Source organism: Pseudochaenichthys georgianus, chromosome 23, assembly GCF_902827115.2.
Source record: "Pseudochaenichthys georgianus chromosome 23, fPseGeo1.2, whole genome shotgun sequence".
In the NCBI taxonomy this organism is placed as follows: domain Eukaryota; kingdom Metazoa; phylum Chordata; class Actinopteri; order Perciformes; family Channichthyidae; genus Pseudochaenichthys; species Pseudochaenichthys georgianus.
In genome coordinates, this window is record NC_047525.1 from 4,545,892 (window position 1) to 4,564,769 (window position 18,878).

The window sequence follows — 18,878 nt, forward strand, 5'->3', positions numbered from 1 at the left end:
CCAGTGTTAGATATTAGAAATATTGAGGCGGAAGCATATGCCAGGGCCATGACGAATATTTCTGTTGGATCAGGTTATTGGGTAAATGTAAAAATCCACAAGATGAACTCGTTGCAACCTGTATGGAGTGGACCATGGGAAGTTGTAGAACGCACTGCAGATGCACTCCGGATCAAAGTTAAAAAAGGAACATGTTGGCACCAACTGACACATTGTGTAGCCGTACCGCCACCTTTCCTGAAACGGCACGGCAGTTAGAACTGATTTGGGAAAACTGGTACAAAACAATAAGGAATTGAACATTTTTTACAAGGACAGCACCAGGAGATGAGTAAACTCAAGAATCTGTAGTGTAAATACATTGAGAAACACATTTTACACTCGAACTGTTTGCACATCATAGACAAGGAATTTAGACAATATAAATAAATGTTCAGCAAAAGTAATAAGTATAATGGAAAGTAGACATAGGCCTACACTTGGGTCAAATTTCATTGCTGTGATCTGATTAGTGTGCTCTGCAGGTTTACTATTGTTCTAAGTAACAGTGGGATTTAAAATATGAAGATGTTCTTTCGTAGTGTGTGGAATATGTGATGCTGGAAACATGTAAGTTTTTCAATTTATAGGAGAAAATGGTTTCCTGAAAGAGTTATGTTGGGTAAATATGTAGCAATGGATGAAACAATTTTTAGAGTGAGTTTTTGTAATATCATTAGTAGACATCAATTATGTTGTTTAGATGGCATTTAACAATTAAGACAGATAGTATGATTAGAAAGAGTCAGAGTGGAAAGGGTTGGATTTATTTAACCTCAGTGTGCTAGACTTTTTTATAGGTAATGCGTCCCGAGACCTGGACTCCCCCTCTAAGTTAGAAAGGCTACGATCCCGACACTCCAAGCAGAGAAAATACCTAACCCAACAGGAGACTCCTCCTTCTCCATCGAACAGACAGAGAGCCAGAGCTGAAACAACAACAACAAGACTGCAGCCAGAACTATCTCCAGTAGTGCCAAGCCAAATATAGTATTCCAATCTAAAGAATTGATTTCACCATTGTGGCATAGTTATTACCATAGGAGGGCTTTAAGATGGAAATATGAAATGACTTCTGTTTTTAAATCCTTGATAAAGGAGGGAGTAATTGTTGCATGTTCGGACATCCAGGGTTCCACACACTGCTAAAGAGTTTAACATTGATTTTTAGGTGGACCAGAATTGAAGATGAGCTATGAAATGCATAGCAGAGCTACACAGATCCTAGTAATGTTTTGACACAAGATAATAGTTATGTACACAAGTTTCTGAAATAGATCTATTAGACATTTTAATACTAATTAGGTGTAAATGAATTGCAGTAGTAGTAGTACTCTAAGGAAGTGAGTTTTGTACCAAGTTTCAGGAAAGGTGGGAGGCAGAAGTCCCAATGAAAAGTTAGAACCATCTTGAAAATCATAGTTGAAATCGTGAATGAATAAGGAATGGCGCTCCGCATATGATATATTTTTGTAGATAAAGGGTACCCGCCTATGCTGAATTACCTCTGAAAAGACTCTGCAGAGCACGACATGGCCAAAAGACAGAGACCAAATGACTTTTGACCCTGACTGACAGTGTGACAAAAGCACTGTACATGACTGACTCTGGGGTGTACCTGACCAAACCTGACGTGACAACCAGACGGTGTGAGTGTGAATGAATGCCGGCATGTGATCAGTGTAACTGCATGATTCTAAAACAATAACTAACCAAGCATGTTTTTGGACTAACATATTATTTTGGAGCTCCAAGGGAAACGAGAGGTTTCCTAAAAATTCCACAAAAAGGGAAACTGCACATGTGACCCGTTTCTAATCTACTTGATATTTTACTCCCACAGGAGTTGGCGGTTTGCAAATGTAAAACTCAAACTAAAATCGGAAGGACGGAGAGAAACACTTCTTTTCACTGTGGAAATAATGATAATGGATGTAAAATTGTAAATAATGTTCGTTAAGTCCCTAACCAATATTTTACCTGACAGTTTTTTTCCCACTCCCCATTACAGGGTTTTGTTACACATGAGTTCATGTGTAAAAAGGGGGGAGTGTGTATAATGTATAATGTCAACATGGCTGTAAAATTCACAATTTAAATTTATTTTAAGGATTGACAGAAACCTACCGCCCCAACCCAGATGTTCAAACTGAGCATTGAATGATAGTTTTATAATTAACCTGCTCCATATCTGGGGATAAGATACTGTTTGATGGATATTGATTGAGTTATAACAGGTAACACAGATGCAGAATCAGTGGCCAAGGGGCTACTGTGAGAGATGTAAGTCCAGAATGGAATACCGAAGAAGTTGACCTGTGATAATGAAACAATTTTGTAATATTTTAACAGGTATTAGAGTAACTGAGGTTTGAAATGTAGAAAGAACATATTACAGTTAAGCTAAAACATAGTAAAGTAAAGACACAGAATTTAATTTAGACAACATCTTGTAACTAGCCTGTTAAAGAATTAGAAGTAAAAGCCATAGACTTTATTGTTTAGTTCATTATGGGGATATACATTTAATTTAAATTCATAATAGAAAGACATTTGATGACAGTATGTTGGAGTTCTGTATTCATTTTTCAGCTTGATAATAGACAGGTTGAAGCCGTATTGCCAGGTGCAATCGATGGGATTTCTGCACACGATCCGAGCAGAGAATGACATACCTTACAGGACAGATACACTCAGGAAATCATTCACTCTGACAGCATCATGACTTTAGTTGTTTTTGAATCCATAATGAAATTGTATTACATAACGTTAGTGTGTGTCTTTACCACAAACAGGAATAGTTCATTGTTATATTTAGATTTGAGAAAGATTACAAGGATTTTATTTAGTTCACCATGAAGATGTTTTTTGTTTGTAACATATGCCCAGTAGTAAGATTCAAATATCAGCAGGTTCTGAATTATTATTCCTCTGTCCCACAACCAACAAGAATGTGGATGGGGAGAACTATATCTACTAGAACCAGCAGAGATTCAGAAATTACACCAGAGACACAGTAAAAGTAAATAAAGAGTAATATTTAGCTATTTTCAGATAGTTTAATCCTTCTTATACTTTGTAAAAGAACAAGTGCTTTTACACCAGATACAGTAAGAAGATGATTTATGATGTGAAAGGAGGGAGTTAGACGTTTTCCATACCAAGCTAATTGCTGCTATTTTACGAAGTGACATTAAAGGTTTAAGCTAGAAGTTATGCACAAATGAAAAACTTCATAGTTATGATGAATATGTATTCTTATTTGTATTTTTTGTACTTTTATGAGTTATGTACCATGCAATGTTCGGATGAAGAACTCATTGATTTCAATATTATGTACATACCTTAAAGGGTATGTAAGGAGGGATTGTTAGAAATTAAAATCAATGTTGATATGGCGTAATTTGAATTAAATACACTATTTAATTTAAATCAGTTTTATTCTGAAAAACCTGAAGTTCACTAACTATTAACTTAATACTTTTATTCTGAAAATGCTTCACTTCCGGTTAGCATTAGCATGTGGCGAAATGCTGCATTTTCAAACCATGAATCAATGGTGAAATGACATGTGATGTTGTACACTGAGCACACTGGGTTTAGCACTCATCTATTGCCGCTGAATAACGTTTATTAGGGAATGTTTAAATAACCACAGACACCAGAATGATGTAATTTAACAATACAACAAGGCAGGATGCATTGGACCCGCCCCCGACGACGTCGGCCAATAGGAGAAGACCTCAGATGACAACAGGAAGAGCATGCCAATGATTGACCTCTTCCTCCGGTAGAGATGGCAAATCCGGATCATTTTATGGACTCGGAGTCTTCTGAGTCAATCATTGAAGAGATCCGGATCATACGAGTCATTTGAGTCATTTGAGTCATATGAGTCAGCATGACCAAGACCGTAGAAATCCTACCGGTGAAACCGAAAAGTTGTTGCATTTAACCAGCATATTAAACTAACGTTACATTAACCTCCGCTACACAGTGTCTTTTGCTTTAATAAAACATGTGTGTGTGTGTGTGTGTGCATTTTAAAAAATAAGTGTTTTGCATTATATGTATATAGTTATTTTAATATGTTCCTGTACTTAAGCTAATTTTGCACAATTGTGTTTTCATTTAATAATAATAATAATAATAATAATTGTATAATTACATTTTATATATTCTAACTGTTTTGCAATTTTCTATCATTTGTTTCTTTTTGTGTGCCATGTTCAAAATAAACAAGTTTCCAAGTAAGATCCTTATTGGAAATGCAGATATTATTACAGGAGACTGTTGCACAACATGACCATTTTGTGAGAAGTTTACACTGAAACTTAATTTAGAGCCGGAAAAATCGCGGGATCCGTGAATCCAGGTCAATGATCGAGAGAGACCAGTAGCCTACGAGGACTCAGAGCCGTAACATATAGCAGGCAGCAGATCCAGAGATCCAGCAGACTCGTCCCCATGCACGAATCTACAGCAGACTCAGCCCCTCCTCCGAGTCCCACGGCTCCCGCGAGTCCCACGGCTCCCGCGACGAGTCGCACAGACTCAGAGATTTACGGACTCACGGCTCACGGCTCACTCACGGCTCACGGCTCACGGCTCACTCACGGCTCACGGGACTCTCGCGGGAGCCGGAGGAGGGGCTGAGTCTGCTGTAGATTCGTGCATGGCGACCACCATAGACTGTATATAAAGATGGCGACGAGTCTGCTCTGGATCTGCTGCTATATGTTACGGCTCTGAGTCCGCACGAGACACAAATATGTCATGATGGGGTCAAATAACTATGAAAAATAAGAAATTAATTAAAATGAACTGTTCATTTTATTAATTAATTAAAATGAACTGTTCATTTTAATTAATTTCTTATTTTTAGAAATTAACTTTGAAAAATAAGAAATTAATTAAAATGAACATATATACTATGTTCATTTTAATTAATTTCTTATTTTTCAAAGTTATTTTATCATGGGTGGAGATACTTAGTGAAGTTGTTGCAGTGGTGATTTGTTGACCCCTTGACCCAATAAGGTACACTCTTCAAGACCTTTCTGATTGGAAGGTTAGGGGTAGTCCCCCTCCCCCTACTTGTCACCAACCATCCCCCACTATCAAGATTCTCCCAAAACACCTCAGACAGAAGTGACAAGAGAAGAGAGAGTGACATTGACTGAGGATTATTTGCTAAAGATAAGAGGATTTTTTTGTTGGAGATGAGTACTCGGAAAAGAAGTGATATATGGATGCATTTTGTTGGAGTAAATCAGGCACAAGCAAGATGTCAGTATTGCAAAAACCTGATATCTGTTCATGGAGGGAGCACATCAAATATGAGGAGGCACTTAAAAACTAAGCACCCCACTGTACTTTTAGCAGACACTCAGCAGACAACAACAGGGACAGCAGAAGCAGCAGCGACAACATCTGCAACGGCATCAACCAGCACAGATTCAGGTGTGGCAAGTACATCAACTCAACTTGCAACAGCCACCACCACAGCACCACAAGCAGCCAGAAAAAGGCCAAAACAAACCACTATGGGAGGCTTTATAAACAGGCCCATTCAACCACTGCAGCAGAGTAAAGTGGACCAGGCTTTGGTTAAAATGATAGCCACTGATTTTCAACCGTTCACAATTGTTGAAGACAGGGGGTTCAGAGCATACACAGCGGCACTGGACCCATCATATGTGCTGCCAAGCAGAGGCACTATATCAAAGCGGATGCTGCCCAACCTTTTCGAAAAGGTCAGAGCTGAACTCCAAGAGCAGATTAGGACTGCTCCTGCTGTATGTTTGACAACAGACTGCTGGACCTCCAACACAACAACAAGCTACATGTCAGTGACATGCCACTACATCACTGACTTTAAACTCAGATCCAATTTACTGGACTGTTTTGTTGTCGCAGAGTCGCACACATCCCAAAATCTGGCGAAAGAGTTGAGCCGGGTTGCAAAAGAGTGGGGCATTCAAGATAAAATTGCAGCCTGTGTCACTGACAATGCAAGCAACATTGTCAAGGCCGTGAATGACATTTTGAAGTGAAACCATGTGAGATGCTTTGCTCACTTGCTGAATCTGACGGTCAGATCTTCAGTTCACCAAACTGAAATCCAGGCCTTAATTCTGAAGGTCAAATCTATCGCAGAGTATGTGCGCAGAAGCACAGTGGCCTCTGCAAAGCTTCGGGAAATGCAACTACAAATGGGGCAGGTCCAGTTGCGAATGAAGCAGGATGTAGCCACACGGTGGAATTCAACCTACTTCATGATGCAGCGTGCCATCGAAATCAAGGAACCTCTTGTCTCCACAATGGCACTGCTCAATCCACTGCTACCAGCCTTAACTCCCGAGGAATGGGATATCACAAAGGAGGTGTGTGATATTCTTAAGCCCTTTGAAGAGGTGACTGTGGAGATGAGCTCAGAGAGGTATGTAAAAATAACGCAATTTTATGAATTACATTTTTCATACATTATATGCTGTGTTGATGGTCATTAGTATAAGGCCTGATGGTCATTAGTAAAGAAGGCTGCAACTGCAAGAAACACAATTTCAATGACTATTTATTTTTTCACAGGTTTGTGACAGGCTCAAAAGCCATTCTGATGGCACGGGGGCTCCAGTGAATTGTTGCCCACAGGCAGAGAAACCCCTCCACCCACGAACCTGTCAAAGGGATGGTTAATTTCCTTGCAGCAGATTTGGAGAAAAGATTTGGGCAAATTGAAAGGGTCAGAGTGCTTGCTGAAGCTACACTTTTGGACCCTCGCTTCAAAAAGAATGCCTTTGTGATTGAAAGGAACGCAGAGGAAACTGTGTCAAGAGTGGTGGGAGCAGCAACACATGCGGCAACACCAACATTACCCAGCACAGAGGAGGAGGAGGAGGAGGAGGAGGAGGAGGAGGAGGAGGAGGAGGAGGAGGAGGAGGAGGAGGAGGAGGAGGAGGAGGAGGAGGAGGAGGAGGAGGAGGAGGAGGGTGGCACAACTGTGAATCCTCCAAGTGAGCCAGTGCCTCAATTCTGGGCTGACTTTGAGGAGCGAGTGACCACTCTGAGGCCAGGGGTCCAGAACCCGACCACTGGGGCCATGCTGGAGATCAAGGGATTCTTGGCAGAGCCACTTATCCCCCGAAAGGCTGACCCCCTGGAATGGTGGAGAGTTCGAGCCCTGGTGTACCAAAATATATGCACAGTCATGAAGACCAGGCTCTGCATTGTGGCCACATCTGTCCCCTCAGAGCGTGTTTTCTCGAAAACTGGGCAGATCATTACAGACAGGAGGAACAGGCTCAGCCCTTCAAAAGTGCGTGAGCTTGTCTTTCTTAATGCCAACTTGTGAGTGACACACTTAAATAATGCACTTGCACAATGCACATTATGTATATAGTTATTTGATTATGTTCCTGTACTAAGCACATTTTGCACAATTGTGTTAATTTAAAAAAAAAAAAAAAAAATCTTAGCCTATATGCCAACTGATTTGCACATTGTTCTCTCATTTGTTGTTGGCAAAAGATATGCTTGATTTTTTTGTGTGTGCATTTAAAAAAATAAGTGTTTTGCATTGTATGTATATAGTTATTTTAATATGTTCCTGTACTTAAGATAATTTTGCACAATTGTGTTTTCATTTAATAATAATAATTGTATAATTACATTTTATATATTCTAACTGTTTTGAAATGTTCTATAATTTGTTTCTTTTTGTGTGCCATGTTCAAAATAAACGAGTTTCCAAGTAAGATCCGATTCCTTATTGGAAATGCAGCTATTATTACAGGAGAGTCTCCTGTAATAATAGCTGCATTTCCTGAGGAGACTGCACAACATGACCATTTTGTTAGAAGTCGTTATAAAGAGAGTAAAGAGTGACGCAATTTATAGTTTTAATTGTTACATCACATCAGGTGTAGGACTCAAAGGACTCGGGTTAATCGAGAGGGAGACTCGTCACGACCGGCTCATTACTAGGATCCGGGTTAATGATCCGGATGAATCATGACTCGCCCATCTCTATCCTCCGGCTGACCCGGAGTGACCGGGCGGATGAGGGGAGAGCCTCCACTCGCACATTTCATGTTGTACACCACCGCATCTTTTGTGTAATTAAATGCTGTTAACTTTTATAAGCTTCCCTTGACTCTTTTCAGTCTCTCCTGCCTTCAGGGCTCTAGAATTCACTAACAGGAGACAGAGGACAGCCACGGTCAGATAGCAGGAGACAGAGGACAGCCACGGTCAGATAGCAGGAGACAGAGGACAGCCACGGTCAGATAGGAAAACATTCAGGATCTGGATCAGTCTTATGCGACAATGGAAACTGAACTAAAGAGAACATTGGAAACTTTAGCAGTCTGCGTGATCTGCCTGCAGGGCGGGCCGGCCCTGCGACTAAAGTAACGAGTAAAGTAACGAGTTACTTTATGTAGAGAGTAACGAAGTAGTGTAATATATTACTTTTTTTTTTTTTTAAAGTAATATGTAATATATTATTTTTTTGTTAGTAACGACCCCATCTCTGGCTGTCAGAGATGTGTTTCAGGTGTGGTATTGAGGTACGATTTTTGTGACACCTTAACCAAGATCACAGGATCTACCTTCCCTTTAGATCCTGAGCTTTGCTTACTGGGCGATTTCACAAGTCTCAATAGATCTTCAACTAAATCCCAAATTAAATGTATAGAAATTGCTTTATGTGTGGCTAGGAAATGCATAATATGGAAATCTGACTCTCCTCACCTCATTGATAAATGGTCTTTAGAAATGAACAGCTGTATTCCTCTTGAAAAGATCACATATAGTCTTGGAAAAGGCATATCATCTGATTAGCCAACAGGCCTCTGGATATACAGTAGCACTGTGTATGTGTAGTATCTCGTTGTGTTTTGATTTAGGAGGGGGGATGTTTTGCGTTTTTATGCTACATGTTTTTTTTGTTTTGTTTAATTGTTACATAAACCTGAAAATTATAAATAAAATATTACAAACAAAAAACAGAACCCAATACCTATCAGAAAAGTTCAACAAAGGGCTCACAGGTAGAGCATACTTCAAACCAACAGAAATAATATTTCATCTCATCATGTTTCCATCACTGAGAGCACATGATGCTGCATGTGTTTGAGCACATAGGACACAAACCACCTCACTAAACAGGCATTTGAGAGGATGATGATGAGTGTGTTTGTGGTGCGGGGGTATGATGCTGTTTCCATGGTAACAGAGGAGAGCTGGGAAGTGGGCCTCTCTCTTAAGGCAGGAGGCAATACAGTGACGCAGATGTTCTGGAAGGAGACATGGAGGATGTGGATGACGGACTTATTGTGCATGTTAGTGGTGTGAGAGAGAAGATGGTTTTATCGGTAGGGGGTTTCCTTTCTTTCTGTTTGAGCCCAGATGTTCTTAACAAGAAGCTTCATTAACTTCCTTAGTAGATCCAGGTATTAAATGTGAAATGTAGAATTCCCTGGGTACTCTTTAATTGTTAATTTAACACTTGGAGTAAATGTTTAACACTGAGCCAGTGAACATATGGTCCTTATCACAGAGTGTTAAATTAACACTCCAGATTTCACTGTGTAGTAACATGGCACCGGGGAGGTTCCTCGGATGCCCCTAAGCCCGAGATCTGGATCACTTTTTCAAAAGGGGTTGAGGGGAGATTGAAAAAGTGAACACAGACAGGAGGTTCCTCGGGGAGACAGAAAGACAGACTCATCTGGAAGGATGGTTTTAGATTTTTGAAAGGACAGCTTGTCTTGCGATAATGTGCTCCCTCTTAATAAAAGTCTTAAACACACACTCAAACAGACACACGTGTGCTGGAGCTATTAAAGGCTGCTGTTCAGAGAGCATGGTTACATTACAAACCATTTGGGCAATCTCAGTTATTGTAACTCACTGCAAATAAAGGAACAAAAACCTTCTTTAGAAGAAAGACTATATGATGACGTTATAGCAGATTGTTTTTATGGTTATTATCAACACCTGAAAAGTGTGTCAGACACATGAAAAGTCTTTAGAATAATATCATACTAACAAAATGTATATGGTTCATATGGTTTCAGATGTAACTGTCTTTAAGCTGCTGTTTTACATAAAACCAGACCAAAAAACAAGAATTAAAGGGCAAAAGTGATCCTTAAGCAGCTAAATCTAGACTGAGACATGCCTGTGGACACACACACGCTTATTATTATTATTGTTGTTGTTGTTGTTTTCATCCCTCTACTGCAGTCACTCTTACTCCATCTAATTGCACATTTCAAAATGGAAGTGGGTAACACAGAGTACATTTAAATAACACTAAAATAATCAGTCTCAGTGATAATGAGGTCCAGTGGGGGTGCATGGGAAGATAGAGCATGTCGAAGACGGTACAGAAAGAGAGAGAGCAGGGGGGTATACTACGAAGCAGGATTTTCGCTTAGCCGGCTAAATTCAGGGGAAACTCCGGCTTTCCGGTCCTACGAAGCTGGTTCTCTTTTTAGCAGGCTAGATCTCCATGGTAACTTATGCTTAGCGGCTAACCTGGTCGGGACCAGGTTAGGTTGCAGGCTAAGAGCTCAACTCAGTGAAAGCACCGCCTGCTGACCAATCAGAGCTCAGTGTACGGAGTTTAAAGCGATCAAGTCATATTACAGGAGAAAGGAAATACAGAAAAGCTGCCGTTGCAGGAAAGACGGCCGGCAAAAATCACCGACTGTGTGAACGTGAACATTAATAGAATATCACCTCCATCTTCAGAGCAATCTGACTATTAGAACATTAGCGTTAAGAAAGCTTACTTAAATATCGGCGACAACATAAGTAACCGGATCAGAGTAACATTAAGTACAGTCCGCGGCATATCACTTCATAATGTATCATATATCTCCTTATCTGAGTCAGCTGAGCCGTATCTGGCCGTGCAACACTCACAGTGTCACATACTGTATGCAGAAGGTTTATTTTAAGCAACACATTAAGTTGACGAAACACTCGAGACAAATGTAATTGAAGTCAGATCGTGTTTTAGACGGGGCAGTGATATCATAAACCTGTTAATGTACGCATTCAAACACTTTTTCTTTTGCCAGCTGTGTTCACCTTGCAGGTGCAGCTCTGTGGCTTTTATCCTGGATAAAGTGTTTAAGTCATGGATGTTTAAAGTTTAACTTCTTCATTTTTGACTAGTATTAAAGTTCACTTTTCATTCAGGAAGTATGACGCTGCGCTGTCAGTGCGCTTCTCCATGTCTGTGATTGGTCGAATGCTCCAAATACCACCCCTTTCATGTGAACGCGCACCTAACTAGATAGGACACGGCTGGCTTGAGCGATCCACTTGATAACCACAGTTTAGCGAGAGCGCGTATGTTTTGGATTAGGCCAACCGGCTAACTCAAACATATCCAGGTTAGGTTGAACCAGGTTCGTAGTATAGGCCCCAGGACTGATACGAGGAAGTTTGCAGCCACTGAACACACGTCATAAATGCCAGTACGACATGGACACATAATAGGAGATGCAGTCTAAGGGTGTGTTCACACCTAATAGTCCGCTCTCTGGTGCGCACCAGACCACAGTTTGTTACATTGTTTCATTTTTCAGAAGGTTCGGTTTGCGTTCACACGGGCAAAACTCAAACGGACTATAAACTTTAAACACAAGTCATGTGCTCGGAAATGCTGTTCAACCATTGGTCAGACATTAAGGGGGTACAAACGCAAATCCCGGCCATTTCTAGCGGAGCCTCCGCCATGGAGCATCGGCACTTTCGGCAGGTTATTCTCATGCTGCTGTTAGTCTGGAGATCAACAGACACTAGCGGCCCGCGCATATGATTATATAATCAGACAACGTCCGTTAAAAAACATTATTACATGGCTTTGTTGACTGTATACAGTTTGGCTGAAACTAACTGACAAGACAAGAGCGACAAGAAAACAGCGGAGAAGTAACGGGCAGAAACCCTCCTTTTTACGCAGCGGTCCAGACATAGGTCAGACGACGAGACATATTCAGTGTGCAGTTACTTTGGCATTAGGGCAGGGATATCTAGATACTTCCCAAGGTTTGACATCATGAATTGTGATACTTTTAAAGCAAGCAACGATTTTTTCAAATCTGTAATCATGAAGCTCCTCAAAAACGCTATCGAAGCAGTTCCTGCCGTTGCTACGTTAGTTCAAACCAGAGCTATTTAATAGAAGAGTTACGACATCTCCGTTCACTCCAATGGACCACTTTTTTACAGCAATGGCGGATCGTGGAGCCTCTCAATCGTTCCCCGGAAGTTAGCGCCAAGGCTGGCAGAGCTGTGGAGTTGCAGCATAATACACCGTTCGTGACGGACTTTTAAAGGTAAGAAGAAGTTTAAAGATGTATATTGCGGATATTATCAGTACATCTGATTCAAATGAACATGTGTATTAAAGGATGTCAGTGGATTATCCCTAAATTAGTAGATTTAGGGAACGTTTACAGATAACAGATTAAGCTAGCATACCGAAGCAAGTTAGCAACACACGTTGAACAGCCTTTTAATGGTAAATTCCGTTCTCTTAATGTCATTTCGTCCAACATGTTGAATTAGAGAAGAGGGGCTTCTAAACGGGATTGTATGCGGGGGGGTGGAGGGAGTTAAATATTAGATAAATATAACTTTGGTGCGTGTATGAGTGAGTGTTTTTAGCAGAGCCATATTGTGTCCTTGTGATTCTGTTGATTATTACCTGTCTGTATAATGTTGCAGCGCAGCTGATTCTGGATTGATGGCAAAGGGAGAGGGACTTAAGTGAGAGTGAAAACACAAGGTAAGTTTAATACTACTGTGTTATATAAGTAAACACCTTATCTCCCCAAGGCATTTCCCATCCAATAGGTGTGCTATATAGGTGTGTATAACCCTTTCTCCTGTCTGTTACTCCCTCTTTCAGCACAAGAACCAGAGGGGGATTCAATGGAGCCTGAATACCTGCACTGAGACCCTCACCCTGCACCCTGAGTCTCAACTCTCAGTGTTTTTCAAGCCTTTCCCTGTTTTTTTGTATTAAACAAAACATTAAGCTTTCCCAATGGTGTGGTTTTCGTTTTATGAAAAAGTGCAAATGCAGTGTTTGTATATAATTACATCACATATTGTGTTGCTGTTGGTCGTGAAATTGCTCCTGCTGACTTGAGCCAGCCATTTTTTCCTCCGCTCTGTGTCAGTGGGGAAGCCGTACATTCGTGCTCCTTTCTCTGAGCGATTGGAGCATCCCCAGTCAGCACAGCAAACCATGGTGGCGACTAGGAGGCAGCACAGCAAACCAGGACAACACGGAGGAAAAGGCACCGACAAACTGCATGATATGCTATTCAATGTTTATTGAATTCCATGTATTTGCAATGGATGTTCCTAAAACAACACATTTAACATCATCATCATCATGCTGCTGCTAGTCCTTTGATAGTCACCTGTCGGTCTCCTGTCCTTTCTGAAAGCCATAAAGATGACATTAGTCATTTAGATAACTTGTGTCCTCAATTACCAGGGGATTACTGAAACTACCATGAATTTAAGAAAATGGTAGAAATGAATCCAATCTGAATTTTAAAGCATTACTTTAGATCCCCTCCCTCTAAATGTATCAATAAACATTAGAAAGTGATGCTCCTGACTACCATACAAGTCTAAGAAGATAATATTGGTTTGAAAGAATTCAAAGCTATAAATAAACAGCAACAGGCTCTTTAACCAAGGCACTGTTAGTAACATGTAAACTAGTTGTTCACACTAATCCTGATATTATCACTTAATATTAGCAAATTCGATTTTATTTTTTAAAACATATTGATGTAAATACATACACATATCGATTTGTTGTATAAATATTGCAAATCAAAACCTTTATTCACTAATAATTAACAAAAATCGTAGTTCTATCTCCTGTTATCAATGCATTCACATTGCCCGCCATGAACTTCCGGGGAACGATCCTCGTCTACATGAACCACGTGACGATAACCGTTTTTGGACTTCCGGTGTCGTAACTCTTCTATCTATATGGCGCTGGTTCAAACAGTAACAACGGACTACTTTTCTTAGCGGATGCATGTCAATGTAAATACATACAACTATTTTTTAAATCAATAAAATAATTTTCTAAATCCACAAAAGCATTTCAATTAATATTGGGAGTCATGTCGTTACTTTGTTGAGAATGTGGCCATGTAATAAGCGGGATAATGTGCAACAGCGCGGTCATTATGAGGAAAAGAACACCTTCATGCCGATCTAGATCCCTCCGCTTCGCGTCGGGCTCCTGAGAGGCTTCTCAATACTCAAATTTCCCCTCCTCGACTCCCCTCCTCGAGACTTAGACCCGCCCACAGGAGATGCGAGCGGAGGACCGAGGAGGGGAACCGAGGAGAGAGGAGGGGAAGCAGCAGACGTTTAAAGAAATGAGAACTCCTCTCCTCTGAGCGGTCATATTAAAGCGACGTCCGTTCATTATGACGTGGCAACAGCTGCATCAGCTGTCGAGTGTTTTGTCATATTTTATAATCTCTGTTAGATCAGCTGAACATTGTTCCCCCACATATTTTATTTGAATTCATTGAGAGTGCGGTATAATGAGACAATAACAGGCTACAGATGCGGACACACACACACAAATATATTTATATAAATATATACAATTTAAAGTATGAGAGCACTCTCATAATAACGTAACACAATCAGAGACTGGATATACCCCCCCCCCCCCCCCCCCCCCCCCTCTCTCTCTGGTCGCTGAAATGGGGAATTGAAATTACGGGCCAAAAGTTGTATTTGCAAGTATTAAAAGTAAGGACATCAAACCAACTGAGACCCGTCTGTCCGCGGCATCTGCGCACTGTACAACACACACCTACACACTGTACAACACACACACCTACACACTGTACAACACACGCACCTACACACTGTACAACACACGCACCTACACACTGTACAACACACGCACCTACACACTGTACAACACACTGTACAACACACGCACCTACACACTGTACAACACACACCTACACACTGTACAACACACACCTACACACTGTACAACACACACCTACATACTGTACCACACACACCTACAGCTGCTAAAGCATAATCAGGCTACAGCCGTTGTGTATTTTATTATGTGAAGCACTAAATGGTTTTAGAAAAATATGGACTCTTTGTAGATATCTACTAAACTAAAGCAAATAAAGAGAGTAGGCCTGTTATACTGAGTGATATATATTTTACACACTGCTCTGCTTTCTGCAGGACCTCACAGCTGTTCTCACTGTAAACATCGCGTTGCGATGAGAGCAGGTTCTCAAATAATATCCAGGGGATGCATGCAGAGCTGTCATTGGCTGAGATAAGTCCGGCCGTGCGTCACGCCTCCACCGTTCCCGGAAATGCATCCGCGGAGGAGCCGTGGAGGAACCATCAGTGTATCCTCGGTTATAGCTCCTCCAGAGAGCCTCCTCGATGCTCGATCCTCGGTCCTCGGTGTGCATTTAGAGAAATGAGACGTCCTTCAAAATGGCGCGCTGAAATTCATTTCCGGGTCACTACCGGAGGACCGAGGAGTCGAGGAGTCGAGGAGGGGAAATTTGAGTATTGAGAAGCCTCTCTGGTCAGCCTGTCGGTGTTCTTTTCCTGCTTCTCCAGAGAGAGAGAGACGTTCTGCAGTCTGCAGAGGAGGGGCGTTTCACCGACGACAGGTGTTCTTACTTTTATGTAGCTGACGGAGAATTTTTACTTTACACGTCACTGTTCAACACTTAATTCTGCTTTACTCTTTAACTAAACAACTGCAGATGTCTTGAAAGACTCTTTCGCTAAAGATTTTTGAAGATATCCGCGTTCTTGTGACACGTAAATACTGCGCTTCCTATGTTTTGGTGCGGACTGCGTTCACACCAGCAATGAACCGCTCCAGAGTTTGCAAGCAAGCGCTCCGAGACCACCTATTTTAGCGGACCAGAGTCCGGTTGTTTAGTTCACTTCAGAGGTCTCGGACTGCGTTCACACCGACCCAAATGAACCACACCAAGCGGCTAAACGCACCAGGGTTCGATTCAACCGGACTATACAAGGCAGGTGTGAACGCACCCTAAGAATCAAATACAATATTATATTTCCCATAGCCTACCTTGTGCACCAGTTCCTCATCATATGTGGTGGGCGGGGGGGTATTCGCCTGGATGTCGCAGCTCTCTCTGGACTCGAACCCGCTATCAGGATGGATCTCCGGGTAATCTGTGGTGTAGTGCGCAGAGATCGGCTCCATGGACTCCATCCGCTCCATCCTGTCCTCCGCGCGCTCTGCAGCCGAGCAGCTCGCGAGGGGGATAAGACTCTCCCTCTCTCTCTCCCCCCCCTCTCTCTCTTTCTCTTCTGAATCACTCTCTCTCATCACTTAACATTTAAAAGGCATGTGGTGATCGCGGAATACAACAGAAAGGTGGGGGAGGTGGTGCTGCTGGAGAGAGGGTGAGGCTGAGGGAAGGAAAGGAAGTGAAGTTTGACAGGGAGGATAGGAGGAGGGGGATGGGGAGAAGGACAATGGGAGGACGAGGAAGAGGAGGATGAGAAAGAGGAGGGTGACGAGAATGGAGTGAGGAGGGGTGGCTGAGGAGAGTGAGCATGTTATGGTTTATCAAAAAGGCAACATTTAAATTATTACAGAGTAGATATTTACATACACATCAGTAACACATCTAAAATAATACATATTCACAACCTTTGTTTTGTTACACTAAATCAGACATAACAAATGTGCAATTATTCATTATTACAGGGAGGCTGAGGATCCCGCAGCACTTTTCACAAAACAGACCAAGATCTTAGGTTGGCAATGATAGAAATGATGTCAGAGATTTGTTGTGCTTTATTATTTCGAAACAGTTTGGTTCAGTCTCCCTTAACTTCCACTAGAGTTTGCACAAGAGTAACTTTTCCTTTCACTCCAACATGAGGGCAGTTTGAGATGAGTAAACTCCCCGCCTCCTCTCTTCAGGGTGTTCATATTTATCCCCTGGTTAATTCTTATTTATACCAAGTCTGTGTCTTAGTTTCCAACTTGTTGTGGGGAGCCCAAAGACTGTTTTCCTCTCAGTCAGAAGCGAATGACAGTTTGTCTGAAAGTTAAAGTATTCATGTAACAGCTCAGAAGGATTCCTGTGATGACCCCCGAGCTGCTGACTGTCATCGTCTCTTCAGGTGAGCGCAACACTTAATGCCTCTGCACTGTCAACATGTATACTTAATGTTTTAGGTGGAAAGTGAGGGAAAGCATATTGCTTTAGTGTTACTTTTTTCTCATTGCTGATGTTTACACTTTGTTTTTGTAACCATTATATCAGTAATATGAGTAGAAGCGGATGGATCTCACTAGGTAGAAAGAAAGTGAGGTCATAGAAAACTATTTCTGCTAAAAAGTTAGCAATGATTGTCAGACCTAAACCATTGTTATTCATGTTTTATTATCTTTGCTTTTGCTTTGCCTGAGTATTTTTAAATAAAATAAAATGTAATATGTTTCTTAATGCTCTTAAGGTCTTTCATTTTTGTAAAGCACTTTGTCTTGTGTTGAAAGGTGCTATATAAATAAACTTGCCTTGCCTTAGAAAAGCAAAATAACTACCACCTGACTGGGGCGCTGCAGAAGCTGCCCTCTTATGTTATGAGAGTGTTCGTAAGAAGGACCGGCAGAGATGGATTCACGTTCTGGTCCCACAGCGATTCAACCTCAGCGGGTGAGCTCACATAGGAGTATGTCATGTCCTGTCTGAGCTAGTTTCTCTGCAAACTTTTTATAGCACGTCATAATGTGACATGAAAAATGTCAAAAATATTTAGGGGAAATACACTAAAGAGAAGAATTACAAGATTCAACTTCCATGAGTGTGGAACGGGAATCGTGAGGCAATAGACCTAGCTTAGCACAATAATACAAACAGGAGGAAACTGCTAGCCAATGATCTCTCCAAACTTCAGAAATACACCCGCTGAGACCTCTAAAACTCACTTATTAACACCTCATATGTATGTTATATGTGTATCAACACAGCAATGTAAAAATGATTTGCTGTCCCTTCAAGAGAGGTTTAATCTCAAACACTGTTTTCACATGATCAGAGACACTGCTCTGGCTGTGCTGTTGATTTGCACCAAACTGTACTGTGTCAGAGCGCTGCGCTTAGAGTTACAATTATTTCAACTTTGATCTTGATTTGTGGGAACTATGTTTATGTCTAAGCAGCCAAAGCAAACTGTTAGTTTCACAGGTGCCAGAGCCAGGCTATATTTTTCGAGTCTTTCTCTGCTGTTCACCTCGAATCTCCAGCATTGCATCTCTGCAGCGAAGCCAGACAATTTTCTTTTATGACAATTTAATAAATACGTTGTAATAAAAGTTATTTTTAATAATAATATAATAATAATAATAATAATAATAAAGAGACAATAACAGGCTACAGATGCGGAGATATACACACAAATATATTTATATAAATATAATTTTTTTTAGAATCAAATGTGATGAGCAGAGTTGGGTGTTACAAAGTAACGCGTTACTGTAATAATATTACTTTTGTCGATAACGGAGTAGTGTAACACGCTACTTTTATAATTCAGTAATCACACTACAGTTACTAACATTGCCCTGACACGCGTTACTTGGTTACTTACTAAAATCAGTCATAATCAAACCTCAACAAACACCTGCAAAGAACACATGCTAAGGTGAAGCTAAGGAACGCACAGCTATTTGTTGTTTGTTTATATCACGTATTCTGTTCTTCTTCTCTGTTTTCCGGTTGTTG

The 18,878-nt window shown here is 41.1% G+C and overlaps 1 protein-coding gene and 1 long non-coding RNA gene across 3 annotated transcripts in view; one reads left to right on the forward strand and one right to left on the reverse strand.

Annotated features, from left to right (window-relative positions):
- LOC117468318 (ras-related protein Rab-37-like) overlaps positions 1 to 16,566 on the reverse strand; it is a 94,151-nt gene extending 77,585 nt beyond the window's left edge. For both annotated transcript variants that reach the window (XM_034112375.2, XM_071201817.1), the window contains exon 1: positions 16,205 to 16,566. In XM_034112375.2, coding sequence (XP_033968266.1) covers positions 16,205 to 16,468 — 264 coding nt within the window. In that variant the 5' untranslated portion in view covers positions 16,469 to 16,566. The remainder of the gene's footprint in view (positions 1 to 16,204) is intronic.
- LOC139432977 (uncharacterized) lies at positions 12,297 to 13,254 on the forward strand. The gene is made up of 3 exons (XR_011642547.1): positions 12,297 to 12,398; positions 12,790 to 12,850; positions 12,974 to 13,254. It is a non-coding gene; the product is annotated as an uncharacterized lncRNA (long non-coding RNA).
- Positions 16,567 to 18,878: the final 2,312 nt, after the last annotated feature.